This window comes from Typopeltis vanoorti, chromosome 1, assembly GCF_054136105.1.
Source record: "Typopeltis vanoorti isolate ZY-2024b chromosome 1, IOZ_Tvanoo_1.0, whole genome shotgun sequence".
Classification (NCBI taxonomy): domain Eukaryota; kingdom Metazoa; phylum Arthropoda; class Arachnida; order Uropygi; family Thelyphonidae; genus Typopeltis; species Typopeltis vanoorti.
Window position 1 is genome coordinate 154,900,514 of NC_143549.1, and position 27,469 is coordinate 154,927,982.

At 34.2% G+C, this 27,469-nt stretch overlaps 1 protein-coding gene across 1 annotated transcript; it reads left to right on the forward strand.

Annotated features, from left to right (window-relative positions):
- LOC150110560 (ionotropic receptor 25a-like) lies at positions 1-26,824 on the forward strand. The gene is made up of 11 exons (XM_090401524.1): positions 1-237; positions 6,597-6,719; positions 9,235-9,342; positions 13,404-13,598; positions 14,275-14,474; positions 16,933-17,072; positions 20,740-20,989; positions 22,243-22,442; positions 22,625-22,757; positions 24,185-24,312; positions 26,700-26,824. The coding sequence occupies exons 1-11, from the start codon at positions 1-3 to the stop codon at positions 26,822-26,824; spliced, it is 1,839 nt and encodes a 612-aa protein (XP_090257650.1).
- The last annotated feature ends 645 nt before the right edge of the window (positions 26,825-27,469 follow it).

A 27,469-nucleotide genomic window follows, 5' to 3' on the forward strand; every position in this document is an offset into this window, starting at 1 on the left:
ATGCATAAAGAAAATTGTCCTTTAAGGCCAATAATTGTTGATAGTATTGACTCGCCTACATATAAGTTATCAAAATATCCAGCATCCTCCTTAAAAGGTTTAGCAGGAAAATCTCCTTCTTACATTAAAAATTCAACGGACTTCGTCTCTAAAATTAAAAATATAAAGCTCAAGAATTTAGATATTATGGCGAGCTTTGATGTAGTGGCACTCTTTACAAATGTTCCAACCCAAGAGGTTCTCAATATTTTAAGTAACAAACTCTAAAAAAATATGTTTGCTCTGCTGTCACATTGTATTAATTCAGGCTACTTTAAGTTTGAAGAAAAAATTATAAACAAAATAAGGGATTAGCAATGGGCAGTTCCCTGTCTCCAATACTAGCCAACATTTTTTTCGAAGATTTCGAAGAAAAGGCCATCTCTACTGCTATACTTAAACCTAAAATCTGGCTCCGTTACGTGAATGACATATTCCTTATTTGGGAATAAAGTATAGATAATCATCACATCTTTTTAAATCACGTAAACAACTTCTACCTAGACATCAAATTTACCATCGAAATTGAAGAAAATGGATTTCTGCCATTTCTAGACATCAAACTGAAGATCGAGATTTTTAAGGAGTCAGACATCTTAGAAAATTAACGCACACGGATAGATACCTACATGCATTCTCACGCCACTATCCAGCACAGAAGTTAGGTATCATCTCCACTCTGGTTCATCGTGCCAGGTCTGTATTGGCAGATGAGGAGGAGCTGAAAAATGAATTACAACATCTCAAAAGAACCTTCACAAATAATAGCTACTCTTCAAAAACCATCAATAAACAACTATACCGCCGTCCTCAAAACAACACAGAGACACAGGACAACCCCAAGGGTTATTTCTCTGCCTTACATCAGATCGTTCTCCCGGAAACTAAGAAAAATTTTGAAAAAATTTAATTTTAAAAACGTGCTTTACCACTCTTCCTAAACTCGGGTCAATTCTAAGCCAACCAAAACAAGATCACAACCATCTTCAGTTTCCGGGTGTATATAAAATCATATGTGATTGTGGGAAGCCATATTATGGACAAACTGAGAAGTCCATCCTCCTGCGTCTCGAAGAACATCAGAGACATTGCTTATTGTAGAACCAGAACAAGCGCCCTCTCAAGCCATGTCCTTTTCTCAGTGAACACAAATAATGAAGGCCGCCAACACGACACAGACTGTAATACAACATTAAACATTCATATATGCCACGATGAAGTAGAACGCCGCATAGTTGAATCCAAAGAAATTATCTTATACTCTTCTCACATAAACAGTATCCTTAGTTATAGTTTGCCAGATTCACATAGCTCAATAAATTTAGTCATTAAATAATATGAACATATCTACATATGCTCCAAATTACTGCAAATTAATGTATATGTCAATACTGTGTATAATAATATTTTTTGATAATGATAATTTTTTTTTTCTATTATCATCATACAGAGTATTTGCATATGTAAAGTTACGACATGTTACATTTTCCGTTCTATACAAAATTCTGTACGCAGTTTAAAGTACCTTATTTCTTTTTTGATATTTTTTCTTTAAATATAAATGCACATAATTTTATTTTCTTATCAGTATCATCATTTATTATTATACACAGTATTGACATATGCATTACAATAATTTGCAGCCTATAATTATGAGGATTAGTTGAATGACGCTGGCTATCCCCCCCCCCCCACTTCGAAGCTAGGGTTAGCTTTTATGAAGAGAGTAGGATTCCGCTTCGCTGTTTATGTTGTTTGGTATTGTATATGGATGGAATATAGATGGGTTGGATGCTGGTGATCTGTAATGTGTACATACGTGTTAATGCTATATTAACTGTGTTGGTATAGTTTCCAGAGTTCGTGTTTTAATGTTCTGTAGTTGTCTATGTGTTTTAAATTTCTTGGTAGGTTGTTGAGTAGTGGGTATCAGATGCGATCTCACAAAAGAACCGCATGAGTTGTTGAAGAGTCCAGGGATGTAAAGAGTTGTTGTGGGCCGTGTTATGCGATATGTGTCTCTGCTGTTACGATAGGCGATGTTGAAGTAATTTCTTAGTAACATTATGTAATGTTCAGATTTTTAATGCTCAGGATTCTGTGTGTCGCTGTACGTTTCGGCGACACACATCCAAATCACTGTTGATATGATTTTCCTGTGTAATATTTCTAATTTTGTTAGGTGGCTGTTTGATGTGTTTTCGTATAACGTTATGCTGTACGTGAGCAGAGATTCACAGATACCGTGGTATAGGAGTTTTTTTATGTTAGATGGAATAATGTCTTTTACTTGGAAGAGTTTTGCTGCAAAGATGCAGAGTTAAGGTGGCAATCTTTGTAAAGTCCAAGGTTTTTTACATATGTTACGAGTTTGATTTCGGGACATTGGCAAGTACTGTATTTTTGTTGTTAATGCATTGGTATGTGTGACAGCGTGGCGAGAGTGGTGCGTGGCGCGTGATTCTTGGATTATGTATTATTAACATCTGTGTCGTGGTGCGGTTGATTACAATTGAGTTTTGGTAGAAGTATGTTGTGATTTCATTTAGGTCTTGTTGTGCTTTGGCGAGAGTCGTGTTGATGTCTGTGTGAACTGCTAGCAACGCGGTGTCATCTACGTACTGAAATATTTGACTTCGTGTGGCTAGTTTATGAAAGTCGTTAATGTATACGTTGAATAGAGTAGGTGATAATGTGGCGCCTTGTAGGACACATTGTTTTAATTGTATACCGCGGCTATAACATGAACCTATTTTTGTTACTTATGTTCTGTTTGAGAGAATGGTTCCTGAACTAGGTATGCAGTGTTCCTCTTATTCCGATTGTATATAGTTTAGTCAGTATTATGCCATGTTCAAGTGTATCAAAAGCTTTGGTTAAGTCAAGCAATATAAGGACAGCTTACTGTTTTTATCGAGGGCTTTGTTTATGGCAACTCTATATAATAATAATAATAATAATAATAATAATAATAATAATTTTTTTATTTCTAAAATATATACACAATTATAATAATCGTTTTTGATGACATTCCGGCTTGTAATTTTTACAAAATTCAGCAGTAAGTGCTGCATATGTGATTCAGTTTCTACATTGCATTTCAATTAAAATTTTGGTAATAATACTTTTTTGCATCTATATTTACAACACGTGTTCTTCTAGTATTAATAATAACGTATACACGGAATTTTTGAATAATAATAATAATAATAATAATAATAATAATAATAATAATAATAATAATATGATAATGTCTCAGATAAATTACATACATATGATTATTACAGACATTTTTTGCATGTTTACACATTATGTATAATATAGTAATTTTTCTATTTTCATCGTACAGAGTATTTACATATTTACAATTAATGCATATCACACGTGATGCTGTGTACATTATACTGTATGCAGTTTAATGCAGATTATTTCTTTTCAATGTTTCTGTTCAATATGAAGAGAGTGGGATTAGCCTTCACTATTTATGTTGTTGTTACTCTTTATGGATGGGATGTAGGCATTGGATGCTGGCGATTTGTGATGTGTATGTTAGTGTTAATGGTATATTAACTTTGTTGGTATATTTTCCAGAGTTCATGTTTAAATGTTCTGTAGTTATCTATGTGTTTTAAATTTCTTGGTAGGTTGTTGAGTAGCGTGGGTATCTGATGTGATCTCACCAAAGAACCGTATGAGTTGTAGGGATGTAGAGAGTTGTTGTGGGTCGTGTTATACGATACGTGTTTCTGTTGTTTCGATAGGTGATGTTGAAGTAATTCCTTGTTAGTGTTATGTAGTGTTTCATATTTTTAATACTCAGAATTCTGTGTATCTCCTTGTGCTGGTCGGATATTGGCTGTTGTGTATAAGGTGTCCAAATCACTGTTGACACAATTTTCCTATGTAATATTTCTAATTTTGTTAAGTGGCTGTTTGATGTGTTTGCATAGACTGTTATATCGTAACTCAGTAAGGACCAGTAGATACCGTGATATCTACTGATTCCAACATAAAAAACTATAGGAGTTTTTTATGTTGGATGGAATAATGTCTTTTACTTCGAAGAGTTTTGCTGCGATGATCCGGAGTTTGGTATGTAGGAATTCTATATGTTTTGGCAATTTAATGTGGCAATCTATGTAAAAGCCAAAGTATTTTGCATGTGTTATATGTTTGATTTCGGGACACTGGCAGGTTTTCTTGCTGTTAGTGCAGCGGTATGCGTGACAGTATATCGATAGTGGTGCGGGGCGCATTATTCTTCGGTTGTGTATTATTAACATCTGTGTTTTGGTGCCGTTGATTACAATTTCATTTTGGTAGAAGTATGTTGCGATTTCATTTAGGTCTTGTTGCCCTTTGGGGAGAGTTGTGTTGATGTCTGTGTGAATTGCTAGTAGTGCGGTGTCATCTGCGTACTGAAATATTTGATTTCTTATGGCCAGGTTATGTATTAGTTGAACAGAGTGGGTGATAATATGGCGCCTTGAGGGATACCCGTCTGAGGGAATATGAGGGAATACCCGTCTGTGACATGTACCTATTTTTTGTTACTTGTTTTCTGTTTTAGAGATAACGCCTGAACCAGATGTGCAGTGTTCCTCTTATACCTATTGAGTATAGTTTGGTGAGAGGTATGTCATGTTCAAGTGTATCAGATGCTTTGGTTAAGTCAAGAATTATCCACCTTCCTCGTCAGGAATTATCCTCGTTATCCACCACTGCTTTTGCATAAGGACGACGTACTTGTTTTTGTCGAGAGCTTTGTTTATTGTGTCGGCGATGTTTCTAATAAAGTGACGGTGCTTTTCGTTTTCTGAAAGCCGTATTGGTTTTGTGAGATGATGTTGTACTTCTGTAAATAGTTCTGTAGTCTGGTGTGTGTTATTTTTTCTAGAATTTTTGAAATGACTGGTAAGGTAGCTATTGGTCTGTAGTTCTGATTATCGTTTATTTTACCATGTTTGTAAATTGGGGCAATTATTGCTGTTTTTTTTGTTGTTGTAAAATAATATTATATCCCGTGTCGAATATTATATTCAGAGTTTCAAAAGTATTGGATTTTTTTGTTCAAAGTGTGATAATAGGTATGTGAGTCTTAATTTGTCTAATCCTGGAGTGATCTTTAGTTTTAGTTGTAGGAGTGCTTCTTTCAGTTCCTGTTTTGTTACATGTGGAAAATACATAGTTTGTTGTTGACTTTGTGTCGGTAGTTTTTTGTCGATCGTCGGAAGATTGTCTGTTTTGAGTTGTGTGATATTGTTCGTGAAGGCATGGTTGAATGAGTCTGCTAGTTCCTCTTGGTTTGTATCCTGACCGAAACTTTTTGCAATAAAATCAATAATTGCAAAATTTCATTAAATTGCAAAAATATCTACAGAAGTACAACATCATCTCACAAAACCAATACGACTTTCAGAAAACAAAAAGCACCATCACTTTATTAGAAACATCGCCGACACAATAAACAAAGCTCTCGACAAAAAAAAGTACGTCGTCCTTATACTTATTCACTTAACCAAAGCAAAATTAAATAAAATTGCAAACATTTTTGCAATAGTTACTAATTCGTTAAGTGAGGTCGATGTTTGCTTCATATTGTCGTTATATGCCATGAATTTTTGGAAGTAGTAAGGTCTTTTTTTTTTTTGCTGTGCGAATTTTTTTGTTAGTTGATTTCTTGTGTTTTTGTATAAGGTCTGTAAATGTGTGTTACTGGGTGACTTTTGAGTTTTTTTTCCACAGATTTTCATTTACAGTAATACTATTTAGTATGTCGTCATTTATCCATCGATTGTTGTTTGTTTGTCGCCTCGTTTGTGCATTTGCTTTTTTTGTATATTTTTGTGAATTTTGGTTGGAAATTCTCATATAATGTTACAGGATCATTTATTTATTTTAAGTAGACAATTCCAGTCTGTATTTTTTACAAGGTTGTCGACAATGCTCTTTAATATGATCGGGTTTTGTTGACTTTTGTGGTGGTGAGAGGAGGGGGGGTAGGTAACATAATAAAACGAAATTGAGACAAAGTAGTGATCGGCAATTTTGACGTTAATTACTGATGATGTATATGTATGGATGGGAGCCGGTATGTTGATATGATCAATGCATGGTTGTGTTAGTGAATTGTTGAGTATTTCTTCTTTTGTTGGCGAGTTAAGGTAGGGTTTATGTTGTACTGCCTTAGTATATCAAGGTATGTGTTATTGGGTAAAGAAGCGTGGTCAAGAGTATTTATATTAATGTCTCCTACTAGGATGAGCCTATGTGTTGGGGTTTCGATGCCTCTTAGCCATGCTTCTAACTCATGTAGAAAGCTGAGTGGATTATTATCTGGGAACCTGTATATTATGTTTATTGTGTATTTGATGTTTGTCACTATATATATATATATATATATATATATATATATATATCGCTAATAATAATAATAATAATAATAATAATAATAATAATAATAATAACTCGTTTTAATATATTACTCTGTCATAAGTAAAAATTTAAAAAATCTTACTTTATTAAATTCTTTTAACGAAAATATATTTCTCTAATAGAGCAATTTCTCTGGAATATTCGGACAGTTTAAAATGCAAAAGCATCAACATAATTATCAAGAAATAAGTCTTTCAATATTCAAGATTAATCTAAAAGATAAAGACATGCCTCAGAAGACCCAGGTAAGTCAACTGCAAGCTTATTTTATTTTATTTTACTTGAAGAAACTATACACGTACGACATTTGCTTTTCTTGCGCGTTTCCTAATGGAAACACTGGTGTCAATATCGATTAGTGCCAAAAAGTGGTACTCGTTATCCACCACTGCTTTCGCTGCGAAAATGCAGACTGAAGTTATTCAGTACTAGGTGGGAGTGGACCATTAGTTGGAGAGGCTTGCAAAATGAATACGCATCTATGAGATTTGCTTTGTTCATTGTAATTACATTATTTTTTTTCTGATCTCTCTCTCTCTCTCTCTCTCTCTCTCTCTGGATTAGGGAAATAATGTGATCTCTGATCTGGCTTTCTTGAAATTCAATATTTGCGATCTGTGTTGTAACTGTTGGCCCTTTCAATTTTGGTGTAAATCAAAACATACAAGAATAGTATGCTACAAATAACAACAAATAAAATGAACAGATAAGAAAGTGATTTACAGACAATCATAAAATGGCGCTTTTCAATATATATTGTAATTTGGAGGATTATGAACCACTAGTTGGCGACAGTTGTCTGCCATACAGTCTTCCAAGCATGTCTATGAAAAATCATTGATAGCCTTTAGACCAACTGTCAGTGACGGCTAAGGATGGAGATTGGTTGATATGGCTCGAGTCATCAAAAAGTTAGTTTGTGCTAAATGGTCTTATCTTTGGGAAATAAAAAAGATATTACCGAATTTATAGGTGCATTTCGAAATCCATTGTACAGCGGCAGCATTAGTTAGTCATCACAGGTGTACTTTTAGACAACGTTTTGTTTTTACTTAATTTTTTCTTTAAAACTGTCCGATTGCGTTTGAAACATAAACTGTTTTGACTTTATGTGTTAATAGAGATTCTAAATATCAAGTTTCATTAAATCCGTTTCGGACAATGTGGAATTATTACTAGCAGTAGAAACATTTTTATGAAATTTTTATAATAAAAATAACCGAATTGAAACCAAACCTGAATGATAGAATGTGAACCTGTTTCGCAGACTTGCCAAGTTCGATTAAATTGTGCTCAGCCAGAGGTTATTGCATTATATATTTTTCTACGTTTTCCCCTTTATATCTTCCCCCACACCCAAGAATATTCATATTAAAACAAAAGTCTGATAAATGTTTGTGAGAATTTTAAGGTCTTTAATAATTTAAAATTTTTCATTAAAATTTGTTTGGGAGTGCAATGTCGTATTTGTTTTGTTTTATTTTATTTTATTTATTTATTTTATTTATTTATTTTTTTTTTTTTGAGATCAGTAGGCAGTCGGGTCCCTTTGTATGCTAGTGGCGTGCTAGATAAAAATAAAAAAAATAATAAAAATAAATTATGTTTCCTAATCCAAACTAGTATTTATTTGCATATACTCAAGTGCGTTCGATGGTTTATTTTTACAGTTTTCGTATTCGAATCCTGAATTTCTTCCTGGAGAAAGGCCGTGCTTGACTGTACTACTCATAGACTAAAGCTAAAGGTGGAATCGATTAACAAGGCATGGAAAGTTCCTTCAATCAGTGATTAGAATAGAATAGAACTTAAAATGTCCTAGAAACACGAAAGTTATTATTAAGACTATGCATACACAGAGATATTTTGAATAATAAGAACAGAAATGTAACTATTAAAACCACACCGGTTTTAATAGTTACAAGATCACAGCTTCATCTGCAACTTTATCAAAATGACTCATCATTGAGGAAATGATTAAGAAGCTAAAGTAAGTTGTGGGAAGGTCGGATGCGGTTTCGAATGTATTCAAACCAGGTGGAGAGGCTATGAACTCTTCAGTAACGGAAGAATAGCAAGACAAGTGATTTAGGACAGATATTTGTGGCTATCCCATAGCGGGTATGATAGTTGTATCATTACAATCACAGCAATGGTGGATATAACATAACTGGCGAAGTTGTGATCTCTGACAGTCAGAAGACAGAGAACTCCATAATACACTCAATGGCTTTAGTGAATAAGGTGGTTAACCTTCTTAACTGGACTTACTAATGCCCCTGAATGTGTTTGGATTTCACAAATCGATAGCGTCCACACTGCACGCAGTGCGCAGATAACGATGACTATCGAATTCAGTTAATACTACATACACTTATTCTGCGAAGCCTTCACGCTTTTAATTCGATTTTATACTCACCAGTGAACTTAAAGTACTCGTGTTTCTTATGTCTGCGGTCATTTCCTCACTTGTTTTATATAAAAACATTAAAAATCCCTTTTAACTATTTGAAATAGCTTTCCATTAGTTAACAGTAATTTCAGATGTGTATTTCTATAAAGAGTGAATACAAAATTTTGCATTCATTATTTATAGATTGAGTGGTTCAGAAGTGCATGACAAAGAATTTTCACTGGAATTCTGTGACTGCTTCTGTTTTCTAAGAATTGTCGCTAAGAGAATATTAAATCTTAATGCGCTGTTAAATAATTAACAAATTACTTTTTTGTGAATTTTTCTTTTCTTCTGCTTAATTTTAGATTTCTTCTTGGACTTATGGACTGCCTAGGGGAAAGTTTAATAACACAAATGAAAATTTCTGGAAAAATTTCACAGCTGTTCCTGTTTACAAAATTGCAGTAGTTCTGGTAAGAACATTTTACGAGAATTGTATCAATGAATAAATTCTTAACATACTGTTAACTTGAAAAATCCAACTTCTTTCTAATTGTCTAAACTTTTTTTTTAAATGATAATCTTATCCATGAGGGTCGTCTACCTATAGTACATTAGTACCGTGGAATGGACAGAAAGGTAAGAGAGAAAGAGAAGAGGTTAAGATTGAATTTGAATACTGGAATATCTTCTTTAGAGAATACTACGAAAGACTGTTCCAAGAGACAGCAATAGAAGGAATGAATGAAGAAGAAAAATCTGTTCTTTGAGTCTGGAGTTGAACAGCAAAGGGATGTTGGGTAGCTCTGCACGGGTTTACCAGATTTAGAAGAGATGGTGGAATTATCGATGCTAACTCTGATGAAAATGCTGTCCTTGAAATATTTGTCAAAAATGCGAGTATCAGATGCTGAACAGGTGGGAAATGCTGTGAAAGCAACTACCGCAATAAATTGGTGAGAGATCAGTATTAATCAACCTAATTTGTACTCTTCTATACTGAGTCAACTATGTTCAGAAAGCTCTTACGAGTGGCACCCTAACAACAATCAATGACTGAACTAATTTTGCATAAACATACTATTCAGTATGTTTGTTCAAACATACAAATACTATTCATATAAATATATATTCAATATAAACATACTATAGCATGTTTATGCAAAAAAGTGATTGGAGGTTATAATAATACCAAGAAGAGAAATCTCATCTCATCTTCAAGCTTCAAGAAAATAGTTCTTTTCTGGGGAAAAAAAAATAAATCAAGCGATGCTTTACTAGTATTAAAAATAAACAGGTTAGTAGTACTCCATGTAAGGATATCTTACAGAAGCTGCAGACATCAAAGAAAGATGTAAAGAGTATACAGAAGCCCTTTACAGAAAGGACTCCAAAATTGTTGAGAAATTTGAAGAGCAGGAGACAGAGGAGCCATTACCGCTGGAGAGTGACGTGAGGTAGGCACTGCAACAACTATCCAGTAAGAAAGCACCAGGAGGAGATGGAATATCCATTGAGCTGCTCAAAGCCCTGGGAGAAGAGGCAGTTACAATTTTAACAGCTCTATGTCAGCGAATTTGGATCACAACTAGCCTAGGGAATGGAAAAAAATCAGTTTATATACATTTATTGAAGAAAGGCGATGCAAGAGAGTGCGAAAATTACAGAAATATATCACTGATTTCTAATGATCTACAGAGTCAAAAGCCTTACTATAGTCAAGGAAACAAAAGTAGACATTCTTGTGATATTCATGTGCTCTTTCTATTATCCACCTCACATTGGCGATTTGATCTTTTGTTCCTCTGCCTTTTCGAAATCCTGCCTGTTCATCTGGCATTTCTCTCTTTATGAATGAACAGGCAGGATTTCGAAAAGGCAGAGGAATAAGAGATCAAATCGCCAATGTGAGGTTGATAATAGAAAGAGCACATGAATATCACAAGGATGTCTGCGTTTGTTTCCTTGACTATAGCAAGGCTTTTGACTCTGTAGATCATGTGAAACTGTGGAGTGTTAGGAACAATGGGAGTTCCACAGCATTTCATTATCCTTCTGAGGAATCTTTATCATGAACAAGAAGCTACTTTCCAAACAGATCTTGGAGAAACTGAATACTTCACAATAGGTAAAGGGGTGCGACAAAGATGTATTTTATCTCCGTACCTGTTTAACTTGTACAGCGAATACATTTTAAGAATGGCAGGGCTGGAGGAGTCTTCAGTTGGAATTAAAATTGGTGGAAAAAATATTAATAATTTGAGTTATGCAGATGATACCACCTTGCTGGCAGAATGCAAAGAAGATTTGGAGGAATTTATTATAAATGTTAAAGAGGAAAGTGCTAAATATGGTCTTAAACTTAACCTCAAAAAAGACAAAATTTATGGCAACATGTGAACTTAATGATTTTGAAGTATATGGGAAGAAAATGGAAGCAGTTAACAATTTTGTGCTCTTAGGATCCCGAATTGATAAAGATGGTTATTGTACTGAAGAAGTTAGAAGAAGATTATTACTCGGAAAGAAAGGAATGACAAATTTAAGCAAGATCTTTAAAGATAAAGATATTATCCTCGCAACAAAAATAAGAATCGTGAAAGCAATGGTATTCCCTGTGGTATTATATGGATGTGAAAATTGGACTCTGAGAAAGAGTGAAAGAAGGAAGATCGATGCATTTGAATTATAGATTCGGAGACGCTTACTAAGAATATCATAGACTGCAAAGCAAACCGATAAATCAGTGATAGACAGAATAAAGCCAGATTGCTCCCTCGAAGCTATGATTATCAAGCAAAAATTGTCATACTTTGGACATATTATGCGAGCAAAGGACAGTCTGGAGAAGATGATGATGCTTGCTAAAGTTGATAGAAGCAGGAGAAGTGGAAGACCAAGAATTAGATAGGTGGATGGAGTTAAAGAAGCAACTGTAGTGCGCTTGGAGGTTCTAAAAGACATGGTCAGGGACAGATCAGTATCTTCGTGGAGTCGCCAGGAGTTGGAAACGACTCGGTGGAACATAACACACACACAGTACTCCATGAAACATGATCTCTAAATTAGAAATTTGGATTGTAGAAGTTGGTATTCTGGAAGTTTAGTGATTTATATAGTGCATTGCTTGTCAAATAGGACAGAGGAGCTCAGAGTACTCTCATCTGTAGAACTGTATATGGGATCTGAAGTGATATAGAGAAGAGACAAAAGAGCCTCTTGAAATACCAACATTAGTTGCAAAATCAGAAGATAAGGAGCCATCCACAATCACACGTTCTTCCAGACAAGAAGCTGGCAACTCGATTGAAGAAGGCAGGAGAGGAGAGTGCTTACTTTAATAGGCCTCTGTGTCAAATCAAATACCTCAAAGATATCAAGGACAATTATTTTTAAGTTTTACTTTTTCAATTGATATTAATAAACAAGTCCAGGCATTAAGGTAGCATAAAAGTTGAATATTAATGATTTTTCCCTTTACTTTAAAAAGAACTGAAGTTTGTGGAATTGAATGATAATTAAGTGCCAACGATTACTCATCTTTCTTTGGAACGGGGTAACTATGGGTTAATTTCCAGACTGCAGGTAGATATCAGCGAAATAAAAGAGAATGAAAAGGCCTCAGCGATCAAGAGTTAGCTTTAGGAAAAAAAACGTTTCAGTATACATGGAAAATGTCATACTGAGCAGCAGATTTTTTATTATATGGTTTGGATTATTCTTCTGACTATTTCTGATGAAAAATTAAAGGGAGCATTGAATATTGTGTGTTAGGAATGACATGGACATTTAAAGAATATAAGTAAGACGTAGAGCAGAAATAAAAATGCAGGAGAATTTTCTGTATGATGTAATGTGACCATTTAAATCAAAAGTGTCGGAAAGCCGATTGGAGACAAAAGTTCTGATCTCTTATTGGTAGATCTGTCAAGAGATCCGAAAGTATGGGTGTCATGGGCATCTTGCAAATTTCTTGCTTTGAGCTCTTTCAAAATCAATTTGGAATGTGCTGATAGTTTGCTTTCAGATATTTCGAGCTTTGGTATAACAGAAGAATAAATTGAGGATTTCAAATAAAAATAATTTGAAATATGTGTAAAGCTTATAAGGGACTCTCAGCGTTTCCCCCACCCATCCACATCACTCATATACGGACTCCAGGCACACTTGTCAAAGTAATGTCAGCAAGATTATTCGCTTGAGAACTAAGTAGCCTCCTAAACTTTGCTTTTAATGGCATGGTGATAAAATTGGATATTAAGTAATCGTATAATTAGTTGTTTTCTAATCTGATAAGAAATTTACTTGCAATCATATGCTTGTGAAATAAACTGGTCAAATTAATTTTTATCCAATCAATGACTTCTCCTTAGTAGAATTGAAAAAAATGAGAGTAACATGAAAATATTACATAATATTTTAAGAATGCATTGCTTTTAATCGCTAGGAGATGCTTATTTCATTAGAAGTAAGTTAGTGAGTTAATTAGAAGTAAGTCTTTTTTAACTATTTATATCTCATTTCATCTTTACAGCAAGCTCCGTTTGTAATGAAACGTGAACTTCCCGGAAACAACACAGATTTTTATGGATTTTGCATCGATATGATTGAGAAAATGAAAACGATATTGGGATTTGACTATACTATTTATGAAACTAAAGATGGGACATATGGAGCACAAAATACTAAAGGAAAATGGACGGGAATGATTAAGGAACTCATTGACAAGGTCAGTATCACATAAATATTTTTTTCGCTATCACAAACAACACTGCTAGAGTGATATACAGACCCAAAGTCTGTAAGATAGAGAACAGCGATGCAATTCACTCATTCAGTCAATCTTGAACCTCAAACTTTAACTGCTCGTTTACAGCTCATGGAATGTGCTGTAATATATTCTTTGCACATCGAAGTTCCTAAATGCTCCCAACATTTTGAAACTTTTTTACGACACAATAGCAACTCCCTGTGATTGCATCACAAGGAATTTGCTATATGTACAGAAAATTCAAAATAAAATCACCGTTCGCGTGTCACTGCACAAGAGTCTCAACTTTCCTCTTGAGACTCTGTTGCAGCATGCCATGTTACAGTAGAATGGCATTCAACAAATTGATTTCTACTTCTCTTGTGCTGTTAATTTATATACAAAACATTTAAACCTTGTAGGATATGGTATTGTAATCATAAGCGTGCAACAATATTTAACTGAAAATTTTAATGTCATTATGTAGATGGTAAATAGAGTGATGCATGCATTCGCTGTTATTTTCTAGCTCTTTTGTATATAATATCAACTTTTCATTAACTCTTGATGTGTATTTTTTTAACTCGATGTATATTTCTTGAGGTATCTTGTGTATGATATGCATTTTTATCTATGTATATTTTCTAACGAACAGGACGCAGACATCGCCCTCGGCCCGCTATCATTTACCGCTGAAAGACAAATTGTAGTGGATTTTACTGTGCCTTTCTACGATCTCGTAGGAATTACCATCTTAATGAAAAAACCTGAAGTGCCATCTTCGCTATTTAAGTTCGTTACTGTTCTAGAAAGTAAAGTTTGGGGATGTATTCTGGCAGCGTATCTCTTTACCAGGTAAGATGCTTTTAATGCTACTAAAGTTTACTCTACAAAATCCATGATGAAAAACGAAATGGGTTACTTAGTGTCCCACTTTTTTCAGTTGCAGTTGCAGCAACTCATATCAAATTTGGAGCAAGTCTTATATACTAAGAAACTGAAAATCGTGAGCCCATTGCAAATATCATAATGCAACATACATTTTAATATTTATTGAGACGAATTATCTCAATAGTTATTTATTAATTCAATCTCGAAACACAAATGGATTATCTAGAGGTAATTCATAATTCATTCTAAATAGAAGAAAGTAGAAATCATTAATTTAGTAATTCAACTAGCAGTTAAGTGTAAAATATCGGAGGAAGATATTTAAGAAAAAAAAAAGAGAATCTTAGTTTTATTGCAGAAGAATCATGTGTCCTAGAGAAGCATTTTAATTGCGGAAGACAGGTCGCCGTATATTTCGCCGTATTTTTCGCCGTAAGAAGTTAATTTCTACTACCTTATCTGAATACATGTTTAACTATTGATGAAACCCATATACTGATGAAAATTTCACAATAACTGAATTGCATCGACCTGTTACTGGGATCAGGCAAATCTTTAACTCCACAAATCCTTGTGGACAGTGGATGAAGGATACAGAGAAATGGGAGAAGGAGAAATGTTTGGGAAGCCTTCATTATGAAGTTCTGTACGGAAATGAGGTGCAGTGGGATGAAACTACCAATTTCCTATATGTAGGTGGTCTCTGAGAATGTCAAAATCGGTATCTACGATGCGCTTTAATTGGAAAAACATCGGTTTGAATCTCGTCTAGAACGTGAAGAACCTTCGCCAGGGCCTTTCATTTGAAGATAAGTTAGCTGATCTCATACGAAGCCGGAAGCTTCCTTTCAAGAAACTAGAAATTTTTATCCTGTAAACAGGATCAAAATTGGGAGGACAGCATATTAACGGACGTAATATGCTGTTCTCCCATCCATCGTAATCACAAATAACAACAAAATTTGTGTGTGTGTGTGTGTGTGTGTGTGTGTGTGTGTGTGTGTGTGTGTGTGTGTGTGTGTGTGTGTGTGTGTGTGTGTGTGTGTGTGTGTGTGTGTGTGTGTGTGTGTGTGTGTGTGTGGTGGGAGGCAAGAATTAGGCAAATTAAGCAATTTCAAAATGCCTATTACAGAAGCTGGGGAAGGACTTACCTGTTTGACTACTTCAGTAACGTAAGATGTAAAAATAAAGCAACAATTAGTAGTTCGAACTTGAATGGAATAAATTAAAAAAATCTGAAAACTATTATCTTCTAATTGGCGCAGACTGAGTGTAGATATAAAATAACACTGCGGCTAATAAAAAATTAACGTAAAGGCATAGCCAAAAATCCAACCTCCTCTAGAGCAAAAACTTTTGGAAACCCATTTTGACAGTAGCCATCATACAACCATGTTTAGTTAGAAGTAAGCGTTCAACTTTTTTGGAACAAATTTAGACGATGTGAAAACATTCCAAATTAATGTCTTTACTTGGATCTTTTATTTGAATAAGAGTTACTTGCCATAGATCGACTTACTCCGGAATAGATTTTTTTTCTCCCCAGAAGTACTAGTGATCATGCGCAGGGAGTAAGTTGGATTTTTTCCCTTCAGGGAACTCCATTTTTAAGTTCCTCGAGTTAAAAAAACTCACTGTAGAACTATATTATTCAGACAATAATAACACCAGTTATGGTTAGGAACGGACGATGGTGATATTGGTGGTATTCTTATCACCAATAAGTCTATAAATCTTGTAGTCATGAACTCAAATACTGGTCATGAAGAATAAAGATGGAAGCTCTCTACGGATCGCCAAAAATTAGGACTAAAAGAGTTCAAACTGTTCTATTTGGAGAATGAAAAGGCGTTAGATGATTTATTTAGGCTTTTTATAATTGCTACGCACACAAATTACAGATTATGAATACGAAGGTTTTTCTAATTTTTAAATTCATCAGAATAAGAATATTAAAATTTATTTGTGTTAAAGACAATAGGAATGCCAGCTGTATTAAGGGAGAAAAAGAAAGAAGTGAAAAACTATGAAGGTAATTTAAGTGAAAATTGCGAAAATCACTGGTTTTTAATTGATGTAATAGAAGTCAATGAAAAATTAATCCAGCCATTTTCTTAAAGGCATGAAAAATAAATGACTAAAAATATTATCATGCATTAGTCTTCAATGTCAAGAATTTACTAGATGGCAAAAACTTTATGCAAAACGAACTAATAAAATAAAGTCACCAAGAATAAAATGAATCAAAATAAACTAATAATAAACTAATAGTAATAATGATAATAATAATAATGTAATCTGAAAAACAGAAAAACTTTAGCTCTTTTCGACGTTTGTAGCAATGCGCAAAATTTGTTTTCATGTTTATACAAACTCGACTATCTTTATTCCCCCCCCTCCCTAATATTTTCATTTATTTCAGCCTTCTTTTGTATGTATTTGATCGACTCAGTCCATACAGTTACCATAACAACAAGACAGGCATCACGAATGACGTTGAAAAGCGAGAATTTAACATGAAAGAATGCCTTTGGTTCTGCATGACATCGTTGACCCCACAAGGTAAATAAGGCTTTATATGTTTTCTTTATCAGTGTATATTTGATAAGGTCACTAAAATATTTATGACCTGCGATTTAGATAGGGACATACAGAATGCAGGTGTATTAGAATTAGTGCACAATTTTAAACATTCATATCTCAAATGAACAGAGCTCAAACTGAAACAAACATTATGCAACGTGGTAACGAAACGATTTCTGCTTATTACACGTATTCTTCTTTTAATCCTAAAGGATTATGCAAACAAAGTTTGCACGTGAAAGTATCTTCACGAATAGTCCTTTTATTTATAGAGGTTGTTGACTTCACATAAATTGCCTATTTCCCATAATGCAGAAACATTATGAGGGAGAGTTATTACCTAGACCAGTTTCGACCTTTATTGAGGTCTCATCAGTTGGGGACTAGACCAAGGAAACCGGTCTGGTTGGTCATCCTTCTCCATTATGTTTTTGTGTTATGTGATATTAAGGCAAATAACGTGACGTCAACAGCCTATATATACAAGAAGACTAGTCGCGAAGATACTTCACAGCAAACTTTGTTTGCTTACTAGATAAAGGATTAAGACAAGTATATAATTTCTTATCAAGTACAATGTACGCTGTAACCAAGCGAAAACAAAAACATTCCTACAAGTTTTCTGCTTATCAGGTCAAGTTCTCAGTACAGTACTGTTATCAATGTTGTGCACATCAGCGTTTAACATTGACAATACCAGCTCCTAACAATGGCAAATATTACAAGGAGCAAGGGCATGCGTATCTTGGTTTCCTCGTTATTCTGATTGTTTCATGAGTAGATTTATCATATCATCCTTGTCTACTTCAAGGATGAAATGCATATTCTCTCCTATCACGAAATTAGAAAATCTTCGAGCTGTTGTTTATATTAGTGGGACATTTCTGTGTAATACAAAGATAATGCAGAACATCTCTGACGCTACAACTTGCACTGGACAAAATAAATGTGAATATCTTCTCTTCCAATAAAATGCAGTACTTCTATTCTTTCTAGCACTCTTCATTTTGGAGAAATGAAAGTTTAAAATTGTGACCTAATTCTCGGATTTTTAATTACATATAATGAAAAAGATGATAGTTTGTAAGCGATACCTTTTTTAAAACAGTGGTATCTGATCATTTCTCATAGAAAAAAATATACTGATCTTATAAAAACAAATAACTCATTTGTTTCTATGAGATTCTATAAAATAACAATCCTATAGAATCTCGATTTCTGTAGAATATAAAAAGTAAAAGGAGATATGTAAAAAAAAAAAAAAAAAAAAAAAAGATTAAAATGGTAGGCTAAAAATGGAGAGTAACCTTCAGTAATCATCTATCAATGTTGTGTGTGTGTGTGTGTGTGTGTGTGTGTGTGTGTGTGTGTGTGTGTGTGTGTGTGTTTCGGATAACGTTTGGTTGGAAAGTAATGTGCACTTTCTTTTGGAAAGCGCACATTCTTTCATTATAATGCCATTGTTTTTAAACTTCAGATGTTATACTATTTCACTACAGAGCAAACTGCTGAGACTGAAATTTGGCTGCTCATCAACGGGATCTACATTTCACTTTTTTTTTATTCTGAATCAGCGCGCGCACATACACACACACACATGCTCATTTGTGCATACAGAAAGAGAGGAGGCAAGTATAAAAGTTTGTTTGAATTTTGGTTCAAAAGTACCATCAGATCTGGGAAAACATTGGATATGCTTTTGAACCAAGAATACAAAGAATTTATGCACTTATGAGTATGCAATTATCTAGGATTGCAGACTTACATTATGATTTTTGGAAATTGTAAAAACTTCGTGTTAGATGATTGTTTTTTCTTTTTTACTATGGGCTTCAGACCTAGCGATTACATAAATATTAGTTACATTGAATAGTTGGATTCTTACGTAATAAATTGTCTGTGAGTAGCATCGCATTCTGTTCGCATTAAAAGAAGTGCCAAGCAACTTTCATTTGTCCAGTATTAACTTTGACTCCATAAGTTGGCAAATATTGCTCAGAGTTGCTAGCCTATAAGGATTCGATCACACTCTGTGAGTGCCTCAGATGGCGCTTCAGTGATCCTTTCGTGAACACACACACACGTTCCACCCAACAGCTCAGTTGCTGAATTGTATTGAAATGGTAAAGCAGCCTAATGAAGTTTAGTGAAGTCACCCTAATTGTCGTGGAAATACGGTATATCAGTCGGTATCGACGATGCCTTTTGATTAAAAAAAAAAAAAAAAACTAGGTAAAGAGCTACGAAATGAACTGGACTGTTTTGAATTACGCACGAAACAACTAAGGCTACAAGGTCGTTGTATTATATTTGCTTGTGTGTTCTTCCGGCCAGTTTACTTGTTTTTTCGTATGAAAAATCCAACTTTCCAGGATTAAAAATCCTGTCGCCACCGTACAAGACTGGCTGGTCACCTTCAATTGAAAAGCACTTACACAGGTTCTTCATCCCAGATGAGATTCGAACTCAAATCTTTACAACCATTGGACATCGTTGATGCCAACTGAAATACTAACGCTTAATTTCGTTTAGGACTCGAAGAACCTTGATAACAGCTTTTACAACACAAGGGGAGTTGATCGGTCTCTGATCAACTCGCCTTGTTGATCAGAGACCGATGAAAGCAGAGTATTTTCTGCTTTCCGGAACTCGGGTTTTTAATCCAAGAACAAGGGCAATTAGCACGTGTTCCAATTGCCTTAGCAGTTTGCTATTTAGGAATGGTTCCAAAACCTGGAACCGTTTCCGATTATACATTGTGCATTGATCTGCTAGAAGCAACTGGTATTAGATGAATAAACTGCGAGCATGAAGGGATGCTCTTGGTAGAGTATACTATAAGAATACGAAAGTCCCAGCGTTACCACATGGCACGATGTCTCTATTAATATTCATACTATGTTCGCTACACCTTAGAAGTGTCCAGTGTTAGTATTGATATGTCCATTCCATTGTACTCGTAACTGTTTGTGCTTAGCTAATAGAAGTGGACGTTGCCATTGATATACCATCATCTGAGACAGGATTCCGATGAGTTATAGTTTCGATATGCTTTTTTTTTCAGGCCATTATTGCATTGCACAGTCATTGGGCCAATTTTGACGCTTCTGTTAGAGTACATGATTCTTGTAACTCTCCATCGTTCTCACACATCAACTAGCTTTTCTCAAGCCGCAAAACATTATTGTTTGTCTGATGACAGCTGTTGGCCATTCTGTGGGCATTCTAGACAGTGTTGGGCATGAAGTCTTGTTTCAACAGAGAAAGTCTTGTAATGCTGCCGGCACAGTTTGGTGCTACTATCACATGTTCAGTCACTTATTACTCACTCTTGGCTCATTATAGCATTCAGTGCACGCATGCACACACCCTCGTTATCCACTTGCCTGTTTTGTATAGCTTACAATGGAGTCATATATATTCATATATATGGATTCATAAAGCAAGTTTAGTTGACAGTTAATCTGAATACATTCCAACAATTACAACATGAATAGCTTCTTGATAGTTTTGAAAACCAAAGTGTGAAAAATAGACAATTTATTTTAATAATTTTCATGACAAAAGCTAATGTGAAGTGCTTTAAATGGTGAAGTGATATTTTCATTCTAAGTATTTCTATAATAACAACGAATTGTGTTTTCAGGTGGAGGAGAAGCTCCTCGGAATCTTTCAGGTCGCCTAGTAGCAGCCAGTTGGTGGTTATTCGGGTTCATTATTATAGCTTCCTACACGGCCAATTTGGCAGCTTTTCTTACCGTTTCTAGACTAGATTCCCCGATCACTTCTCTGAATGACCTGGCTAATCAGCATGGAATAAAGTATGCTCCTTTGAAAAACAGTGCTTCTATGACCTATTTTGAAAGAATGGCCAATATTGAACAGCGCTTTTACGAGTAAGTTTTCGTTTTTAAGTGCGCTTTAATTATTGACTCAATTATTTGATATATATCATTTGACACTCATGGTGGTTTCACATTTTATGGAATCTGTTAGAGTACACGATATAGGAATTCTGATAAATTAAATAATATAAGCGCACTAAAATCGTTTATCTTATATATTATAGAGTTGGAAAACATATTATTTCGTCAGTTTTCATACATGGAATCCTTTCCCCCAATCAAAACCTTCAAGTTGTTCACAAAAGTGCAAATTACAAATAAAATAATAAAATACAAATTAAAATAAAACAAAAAACTGGGGGAAAGTGAGAGGCACTCCTTCTATAAAAGAAAATCGCTTGTAAGCCTATTAATCGAATGCAATCAGGAGAACTAATCAGAACACCGAATTTTAATTCCATAACCAAACTAGGACTCACACTTCGCATTAAAAATTAAAATTAACCCGAAGGAAGATTAAACATGCAAATTTTAGAAACTGCTCTATATTTACTTAACAATAGTTATTGTATGAATATTTTCAACCGACATCCACTCTAGTAGTGAGAGTGGCTCATTAGTCACGAAGGAGTTTAAACATTTAATAATTTTATTTATTAATTATTTTACTCTTTTTAATGAAATACAGAACCTGGAGATTTTTTATGAGTTATGAGTTATTCACATTTTAACCTCTTTGTGACTTATGAGCCGCCCTACATTATAGAGACAATTTTAAATACAGCAAGACTGCTATTTTCATTTATTGTTTTATAAAGAGTTATATTTTAACTTGATTTTAAAGTATATTTTCATTTGTTTTTAGAGTTATATTTACATTTATTTCTATAAAGTCATATTTTTACTCTTATATTTGTATAATTCTTTCCCTACCGAATATCATCTTTCTACATTTCAAGTAGATTGAACTACATAATAAACTTAAAATCTATTCATTTCTTCTTTTTTGTTACAAAAAAATTTGAGATGAAAATGATTACAGAACTTTAAGAGTGTGGAATTCCTATTAAAAAACTGATTATTTTCAAGGGAATGATTTTACATGTTGAAATCGTTAGATTTTTGCAGCAGCAAAAAATATTTTCAGGTTTCATGCTCATTACTTTTTCTAACAACGCACGATTGTCTGCCATAGAATTTTTTTTGTCCTTACCATACTAATACATGTAAAGTTTTACATTTAATTATCTTTAATATGAACTTCACTTCTATAATGAAGACACATATGTTCTTATTCTTTTCAGAATGTGGAAAAACATGTCCCTAGATTCTTCACTTAATCTAACGGAACGAGCTAAAATGGCAGTCTGGGATTATCCAATTAGTGAGAAATTTACGAGAATCTGGTGGTCAGTTCAGAAATCTCAAATGCCAAACTCATTTGAAGAAGGTGTCCAAAGGGTCCGAGAATCCAAAAATCCAAGAGAAGGATTCGCTTTTATAGGTGAGTATTTAGAGAAACTATTTTTTTAGTTTTTAAAAACTAAAAAATAGAATATATATATATATATATATATATATATACACACACACACACACACACACACGTTGTACGTATATATATACATATATATATACGTACAACGCGTTACTGGATTTATGTATTATATATTTCTCCCACGGTAGGCGATTCTACGTATGTGGAATATGCAGTAATGACTAATTGTGACCTAATGACTGTGGGCAAGGAATTCAGCCGAAAGCCATTAGCTATTGCAGTTCAGAAGAAGTCACCAATTGGAGAACAACTTTCAAGAGCGTGAGTAGCAGCAACATTTTATGTATAAATTATTAAACTTCTCTAATGTCCAACTATTACAAAAATAATAAACATTAAGGTGAGCTGTATTCGAAGTCAAAACGAAGTCAGATTATAATATTTCCCAGATATGTAGAATAATGAATAAACGCATAACGAAAAATCTACTCTTCTTTCTCATTCTCCACCCCTCCATCCAAATTGTGATGGTTGAGCTATAAAATTTTTGTTGGTGTTGATTCTTACCTCTAAAAAAATAGGAGATAGGAGTCAGCAAACATTTTCAGAGGCTCCGAGATTTTTTATGTGGATTAAAAATAAAAATAAAATAAAATAAAATAAAACCGAACGCCCTAATTATAGGAAATTATACTGTACATTTATAAAAGTGGTTCTAAAAGGAAACTAGATAGGATTCTTGAGAGAGCCAAGATAAAAATGCAGGATTTGCAGTGTTAATCATGACATTATCTTGGAAGTAAAAGTTCAGCATATGCCCACGCAACTAAAGTGTGGATATATGCCGAAATTCTGTAAGTCTGGTGAGGGGAGAGTAACGACTACATTGAATATATCTGTGGAAGTAAGAGGTGATGTAGAAGAACAAGAAAGTATTTAGCAGAGATTGAGGGAGACGCTGCTTGAGAATTGTCAAATGTTGGATGCAGAAATGAGTGTGTGACTAAAAAGGATTGAGATGGTCTGGGTGGTGGGAAGATCGTCTGGAGAGGGCTGTCGGATTAGTGGCGATAGAGAGGAATGGATAAGTGAGATTAATGATCGCAATAAAAAAAAAGAAGTTAATCGCAGGAAGTTTTCTTTTTGTCGTTGTTGTTGTTGTTACGGGAAATAACATGACTGAGTTTCTCAAGCACTAATAGTAACAAGACAGTCAGAACCACAGTTTTAGCGTAGTAGTGGTATTAAAGAAATTTTAGTGATTTATTGTGACATTATTATTATTCTTAAATTTAAGGACCGTTCACAACCCTACACCTATCGACTGGAAACAAACTTCATTCCTATTCAGATCCAATTAAATCTGAGAGATGTTTGAAAGCAATGGATGGGACTCATTATCCATCCGATAATGAGTCCCATCTTGATTATCATCTCAAATCCATCCTATTTGAGATGATAATCACGAGAATGAGAAAATGTGCTTCGCATTCTTCGTGAGATTTGACTAATAACTAACTCATAAACAATGATTATCACTCCCATACTATTTGCATGTAACTTATGAATCGCGAAAACAATCGAAAAGATATTAATAAGAACAGATTCATATCTAACCAACAAATACTAAATTCAGTGCCAACTATGGGGTGACGCATAAAAATAACTAAAAGTAGGATAGCTTAAAATTTCCTTGTTATATACACTAGTTTAATATTCATAAACAAAGCTTGTTTTTGCTATTTCAGCATCCTAAAGTTGGAGAGTCAACGTACTCTAGAAATCCTGAGAGAAAAATGGTGGAAATATAATCCCAATCGTGTTGACTGCTCGAGAGGTCTAAACCAAAACGATGGAATAGGAATCGATAACATAGGTAAACATTAAATGATATAAGTATTTGAAAATTGTCCACACATTTTCCTCATGTTTCTGAGGTCATAGAAAGTTTTTTTTTTTTGCTGTTGTTTGTTTCAGTACTAATGCTTTCATCATTGTTATTCGAATCTTCCTAAAGTGAAATGTGAATAAGATGAACAGCAGCTATTCAGTCCCATCTATTTGCAGGCATGTTATTCAATTTTTGTAGTAGTTCACAGCTATGTTCTTGTTCTTTCTAGCAGTGTCCTTACTTCTATTCTTGCACTTTGATTGAATTAAATAAAATTCAACTGAAATTTATTTGAAAATTTCCAGAGACATTTCATTAGTCTTTGGAGTTCAGTATGTCATATTCTCCTGGTTGAAAGAATTCATTGTCGTTTGACAGGAGAAAGCCTCGGTCCTTTCTCGTTAGTTTATGTGGGCTGTTGGACTGTTTCTTAGGAGGATGATTTATATTCACCATTATGTTTTGATATTTTACTCGTAATGATATCAATCGCATATGAATGAATAATAATTTTCATTAGCAGGTTCCTGAATAGCCTTGTTGTAATACTTCAGTGTCACTAGACTATTGAAAGAAAAATCCTTTTAGTATTTGACTAGTCGCTGATTAGATTTTTTTTTTTTTTTTCAGCTGATTCCTGAACTAATCGATCTTTGACTGAGGGAAGTATCTCTCTCTTTTCGGTATTAAACCATATGTGTTTATTTAAACCCTACAACTACGAAAACTCGACTTTAGAATTCTCATGATTTCATTGTTCTTAACCCTAACCGGTTTTATAGCCAGTTAGAATTTAGAACACGAAATGGCTGCATTTCGTACGCTCATCACCAATAACGAGAACAGCTATCGATGATAATTTATGAGTGAAGACCGGTTGCCCATCGACTTTACAAAAATTAGGGCAAAAAGAATTTAAAGAATTCCACCTAGCTGTTTTGGGAGAAAAGATGCAAGAATTTATTTATAACTAACATTGGCATTTGATGACGTGGTACAGAAGTTGCCATGTATTTAAATATCTGAATTTAATTCGGCTTCAGAATGAGTTGAACCTCCAGAGCTCAGTCGATATCACCAATGCCCTTTTGGTTAGATAAATCTCAGTTCGAATCCAGTATTGAATGCAAAGAACCTTTATAAGGATTTTTATGTGAAGGCGTGTTACTGAGTCTCATACAGTAGAACTAGGTCCCCCCCCCTCCCCCTGTAAACTCGATAAACCGGCTAGAACACAAGCAGTTTACAAAGTATATTGGCTTGAAGCTTAGCTATGTCGGCAATTAATTCTAAATAAACCACAACAGCCATACGTATATAACAATAACAATGCGTCTGACATAGCGTGAATATTCGGATTATGTTATATTTCCAACTATTGCTTTTCGAGATTATGCTAAAATATTTTTATGAGAGATCATTTCTAGAAGATTTAGAACTATTTTTCAGGATTCGACTCTTTTCTTTAAAAGAGGATAATCTACAGCTGCCTACAGAAACGCGAAATGCAAAAGGCTAGTATTTAAGTCTTTATATACACAACTGAGAGTAAAATAAAAAAAAACACTCTCACTTGAGCGTTGAGAATTTTCCTCTGAAATCCATACAGAATCCATAATAGTTTGCATAGAAAGTGTTCTAACCTTAATCAGCAACCGAATGATGCATCCAGTCAATACTATACGAAGGCCCATGGTCGAGAATAAATATTAATTCCACCTTCGCACTGAGGGTTCTAGAATAAAGGCCACGGTCTTTTAAGAAGCAACAAACGTATTGCTCTCATTACGTGACACCTACAAGGATTCGTTGAGGGAGGATGTTCTACAACTCTCTGTCTCCAGCACTTAATCACCAACTAAACAGAAGGCCGCTACCATCACCATCATCATCTACTGCCCACTACCAATAGTATTTTTGTTTGTAAATTGCGTGTGTTCTCATGGATGATTTATCTGTATGCGGGATGAAACACCCGAGTTTTCGAAGAAGAAAAAAAAAAAAAACCTACTAGCTCAAAATGAGATGGACTAACTCACCTTCAGTTGAAGGAAAAAAAAAAAAAAAAAAAAAAAAAAAAAAAAAAAAAAAAACATATCATGATTCCTCTCATCACGAGGAGAACTGAATTTAGGCTTTTCCATTCGAAGGGCTAAACGTATGGTCGTTCTTCCAATTGCGATAGGGAAGCGCTTTATTTGCTTTTATCTCCTATAAGGAAATACCTGTAGAATTATAAAAATAAAAATAAATAATAATAATCAGATAAATGAGACATTTTTCTTTTCTTTTTTTCTTTTTTTTTTTTTAAATTACAGCAATGGAATTAGTCTTATGTTTGCATTTTTCATACTGATATTTTCTCATTATAGGTGGAGTTTTTATTGTCATTTTGGGTGGCGTAATCCTGTCATGCATTTCTTTAACTATTGAATGGTGGTATTATAGAGGAAAGACAAAGACTAGAATTCAAGTAATACATAGAAGAAGGAAGTAAAATTTTGAAGAAATGGCATCAGTTTGAAGATGGAATTGTTTCTTTATTAATTAATAACTATTGTTTCGCCTACTTATATTATTAAGTAAAGCTCATATTAATTTGTTGCTTGATATCACCGAATAAAGTCATATAAATTTCTATGTAATATGAAATAAAAACAGACCGACTCTCTAATGTTCATGTAATTTACAGTCAGATGCTCATTCAGTTTCAAACTTCCGTTAATGAATACAATAACAGGAATTCCAGCATTCCTGTTATTGTTCTGATCCCGTTTCATCAATGGCGTCCATACACTCGAGACGACTAGTCATTATTTCATTTTATTTATGAAAAAAGTCATCACTGAAGTTCCACAGGTTATATATATATATTGTGTGTGTGTGTGTGTGTGTGTGTGTGTGTGTGTGTGTGTGTGTGTGTGTGTGTGTGTGTGTGTGTGTGTGTGTGTAGAAAGTATTTTACCTTGGGTATAATAAATGTTAATATACCAAGCTATTTTTAACCTGGTTTTACTCCATTTCCCAAGTAACCAAACAGACAAACAAGTCAAGTTTGCGCCTGCAAGTGTTGCAAGTCTAGCTGACCCTGCACGTAGTGCAAGACCAAGGCAACTCATGGTAAAAGTAGAATAAGCTCTGA

Bases quoted from the DNA above. Each gene is read 5' to 3' on its own strand.
- LOC150110560 (XM_090401524.1), top strand. From the start codon at position 1: ATGCATAAAGAAAATTGTCCTTTAAGGCCAATAATTGTTGATAGTATT. The intron at 22,443-22,624 runs GTGAGTATTTAG...CTCCCACGGTAG, and splicing joins AGAAGGATTCGCTTTTATAG to GCGATTCTACGTATGTGGAA. The intron at 22,758-24,184 runs GTGAGTAGCAGC...TTGCTATTTCAG, and splicing joins GGAGAACAACTTTCAAGAGC to CATCCTAAAGTTGGAGAGTC.